At 30.0% G+C, this 5,000-nt stretch overlaps 1 protein-coding gene across 2 annotated transcripts in view; it reads left to right on the forward strand.

Moving 5' to 3' along the window:
• Positions 1 to 5,000, forward strand: part of LOC137632538 (5-hydroxytryptamine receptor 1-like) — a 168,868-nt gene that overhangs the window by 90,673 nt on the left and 73,195 nt on the right. The window contains exon 4 of one of the 2 annotated variants that reach the window (XM_068364513.1): positions 2,019 to 2,090. The exons of the other annotated variant lie outside the window; for it this stretch is intronic. Coding sequence (XP_068220614.1) covers positions 2,019 to 2,090 — 72 coding nt within the window. The remainder of the gene's footprint in view (positions 1 to 2,018; positions 2,091 to 5,000) is intronic. 2 annotated transcript variants of the gene reach the window in all.

Consider the following 5,000-nt stretch of genomic DNA (forward strand, 5'->3'; position numbering starts at 1 on the left):
GCTTAGGTAACAAACTTTCAGAACAACCATTAGACATTGTACCCTGATATAATTTCACCTTAGGTAACAAACATTCAGAACAATCATTAGACATTGTACCCTTATATAATTTAAGCTTAGATAACAAACATTCAGAACAATAATTAGACATTATACCCTAATATAATTTAAGCTGACAAAAATTCAAAACAATCATTAGACATTGTACACTGGTATAATTTGAGCTTAGATAACAAACATTCAGAACAATAATTAGACATTGTACCCTGATATAATTTAAGCTTAGGTAACATACATTCAGAGCAATCATTAGACATTGTACCCTTATATATTTTAAGCTTAGATAACAAACATTCAGAACAATAATTAGACATTGTACCCTAATATAATTTAAGCTGACAAAAATTCAAAACAATCATTAGACATTGTACCCTGATATAATTTCAGCTTAGATAACAAAAATTCAAAACAATCATTAGACATTGTACCCTGATATAATTTAAGCTTAGGTAACATACATTCAGAACAATCATTAGACATTTTACCCTTATATATTTCAAGCTTAGATAACAAACATTCAGAACAATAATTAGACATTGTACCCTAATATAATTTAAGCTGACAAAAATTCAAAACAATCATTAGACATTGTACCCTGATATAATTTCAGCTTAGATAACAAACTTTCAAAACAATCATTAGACATTGTACCCTGATATAATTTAAGCTTAGGTAACATACATTCAGAACAATAATTAGACATTGTACCCTAATATAATTTAAGCTGACAAAAATTCAAAACAATTATTAGACATTGTACACTGATATAATTTGAGCTTAGGAACAAACATTCAAAACAATCATTAGACATTGTACCCTGATATAATCGAACCTTAGGTAACAAACATTCAGAACAATCATTAGACATTTTACCCTGATATAATTTCAGCTTAGATAACAACCATTCAGAACAATCATTAAACATTGTACCCTGATATAATTTAACCTTATGTAACAAACATTCAAAACATTCATTAGACATTGTACCCAGATATAATATAACCTTAGATAACAACCATTCAGAACAATCATTAGACATTGTACCCTGATATAATCTAACCTTAGGTAACAAACATTCAAAACATTCATTAGACACTGTACTCTCATACTGTATAATTTGAGCAACTAGAAGTTCCTGTTATTTCGTTCGATTCGGTTTTTTTTTCTAAATACCAATACAGACCTGCAGACGTAAGTTATCATTCCATGAGGAAAAATTATTTCAATAGTTAATGCAATGATAAGTAAGAAAAAGTACATATAGGTCATTGAATTTCATGGTATAAAACGAAGCTATTTCTTCCTTTAGTACGATAAGGCATATTCTCATGCTATTTCATGTCTTCAAAAATTAGATACAATGGATAATTATATTAGGTAGTTCCTTACGAAAACTGCTTATAATGGTTATTAACCAAAAAATTAATTCTTGGTCGTAGCACCATTAATGAATGCTACACCAGAAACAACTTTAAGTTTGATAACATTGTGTGCAATAAAAAACATCATGGAAGGTCATCCGTAGTAAACATGCATCCGTGCATATTGGCGTATTTGAAACAACATATACCTATATCATGGCTTCATTAACGTTCCATCCCCCATATCTTTTAGTAATACAAAACATATTTTGAACAATTCGTTTTCGACACCATTCCTTATCTCCCCAGCCATTCTTCATCTTTCGTCCTTTATTCTGTTTTCTTTTTACACTATAATAAACAAAGCGAGCACGTAATTCTTACATGGCTAACAGTGTATTTGCATGTCTCTATGCATGCATAAACAAACATGAAACGAAATCCAATTATATCGAAAAACAGTAGCCGTCATCTTTTGGACATGACACTAGTAAACCAGAACAAAAAAAAAAAAAAGATAGAAGAGAGAAGTAAAAATCCCCTCTCATTTCAAAGTTGAAGCATTTTTGTCAATTTGCAATCCTTAACGATCCACAGGACTTGGAGAACTCGTCTGCTGTTGGTGCCTAAGAAGCCCTATAGGAGTCTCGATGCTTACCACGGGAGAACGTAAGTAGATCGATCGACTCCATGTAATGGTGGAGGGAGAATATGCACCTTGATACCTGAGCACCCTTTTTTTAATTTCTAACTGGCAGGTTCCCTTGCATCTTGTTGAGACCTCAGTTATGAGTGATGATCGATAAGTTTGGTTTAGATAGTTATCCCTTTCCTTATTTATAATTTTGGTAGTCGATACAACCCCAATAATCTGAAAGCCCAAAACCGAAATGAAAATAAAACCAGTAGTAAAAAGGATAAATTCAAAACGTTATTATCGAGTTTCGTAAATACGTATAATAAAAGGTTATGTACTTTACACGAAATAAAAAGAACTGTGCATCCCTCCGTATTTCTTATTAATTTCCTAACTGCATGACGAGAAACCTCTTCCTAAAACTAACAAAAATTACTGAATTGGAAGACGTGGAAGATCCCAGGCAGGAGTACATTTCAAGTAAAAACGGTATCCTGCGATACAATATTTACAGGCATCATCGCTAATCAGTATTGTGTTATGGCTTCTGGGGTAGTAATAGCATACTCTCAATCCTAATTCGTTATCTCAATTAAGATTTGAATTCCATTCACAACTTACATTTATGACGGCTCTACCAACTTATTATCATGTAATATTAGAAAAAGATCTATTCTTTGGTATCCATTAGACGCAATTATTACGGTAAAGCTAAATACGAACTTCTTAATATCTGATAAATTTAAATTCCTCACAGTTTTCACAATATCTTCCAAGATATAATAGGCCCCTTGCTCACGCTCGTCCTGTATTCCGAAAAAATACTTATAGATTCAGAATATTTTTTGTATTTTCATATCCCTTTCACAAGTTTCAAACCGACATAATCCATCAGATAATGCTTAACGCGTATTAATTCATTAATTTCCTACAGAGTCTTATAAACACAAACGTTCTGCTATCACATTTCAACATCTCAGCTCAATCGCTTTATTACTAGCCATGAGTGACAATGAAGCATTTGACGTGATGATATGTTTACCCTGAGACCATAACATTCTGATGACACAAGATGAAGGGAGGGAATGTATAATACTTGTGAAATGTGTCCTTACTTGGTTTCCATCTCAATTAAGATTTGAATTCCAATCACAATTTATATTTGTGACGCTGTACCATTTCATTATCCTGTAATATTGGAAAAGATCTTTTCAAGCTTGAATGCATAACTTCTTTGGTGTCCATTAGACACAATTATTACGATAAAACTAAGAGCATGATTTAAATTCATCACATTTATTACAATATCTTCCAGGGTATCATAGGCCCCTTTCACGTGCTGGTCCTGTCTTCCGAAAAATTATTTACAAATTCTGAATATTCACTGTTTTTTTTATCTCCCTTTCAATGCTTAACGTCTATTAATTCATAACATCCTGTAAGGGTCTTCTGAACACAGTCGTGATATTATCACATAACATCTCAACTCAATCGCTTTATAATTAGACACGAGTGACACTGAAGCATTTGACGTGATGATATCATGTTTACCCTTAGACCATAACATTCTGATGACACAAGATGAAAGGAGGGAATGTATACCCATCTCTTTCAGTCCAAACTTTATCTCCATCAAAAGCCACTTATAAAGAATCTTTCATATAGTTTACCATTCACTTTAGTAATAAAAGTCCTTTTAAAACCTCCGCATAAGATGTTTATCTTTTAATCTCTATATATCCTTTCACTCCACAGTATCATAGACAGGTGTAGCAGAGCACTCCAAATGTACCTGCCAAGTACTTGGCTGTAAAATTAAGATAACATTGAAGACTTAAATTTATCTTCCACCTCTAAGTCGTGCCCACATGAAATATACTTTCATAAAAAGGCCACACTAACACTTTCACCTAACACAATCTATCAAACCCATGCTCGTATTTTTAGCAATATATTAGCAGTAGTAGTATCACGCTTGAGTCACTTCCCTTACATAAGAAATTTAGCTGATGTCCTTGGTTCCATTTGCTTTTAATACTACGTAAATAAAAACAATAAAAGAATGTGTTAAAGATACGTATAGGTGGTCATCATATTATTACCAAAATTCTTTATACTGTATGTATGTATGTATGTATGTATGTATGTATGTATGTATGTATACTGTATATATATATATATATATATATATATATATATATATATATATATATATATATATATATATATATATATATATACACACACACACACACACACACACACACACACACATATATATATATATATATATATATATATATATATGTGTGTGTGTGTATATATATATGAGGCCCTTTGCGTCCATAGGCGTAGGAGGAAATGGTGATGATGATGTATGCATGTATACAGTGTGTGTGTATGTATTTATATAAATATATATATATATATATATATATATATATATATATATATATATATATATATATATATATATATATACATATATATATACATATATATATATATATACATATATATATATATATATATATATATATATGTATATATATATATATATATATATATATATATATATATATATATATATATATATATATAATATAACATATTTATAATTTGTCTTCCCCCTTAGAATTATGCATATCCGATATCTGCTTTTTAAGAAAACTGCAAAATCAACATAATGCTCGTACTTTCAGTAAAAGTAGTAGTAGTATTAGTAGTACCGTAGTATCACGCTTGAACCATCTCCCTTGTACCCAAAATTTGGCTTATATCATTAAATGGCATTAAAAATTAAATAACTATAATTGATTAAAGTAGCATTTGTTGTAATGGTGTATATATAAATATATATATATACATATACATATATATATATATGTATATAAATATATATATATATATATATATATATATATATATATATATATACATAT

The sequence above is a fragment of the Palaemon carinicauda genome, chromosome 41 (assembly GCF_036898095.1).
Source record: "Palaemon carinicauda isolate YSFRI2023 chromosome 41, ASM3689809v2, whole genome shotgun sequence".
In the NCBI taxonomy this organism is placed as follows: domain Eukaryota; kingdom Metazoa; phylum Arthropoda; class Malacostraca; order Decapoda; family Palaemonidae; genus Palaemon; species Palaemon carinicauda.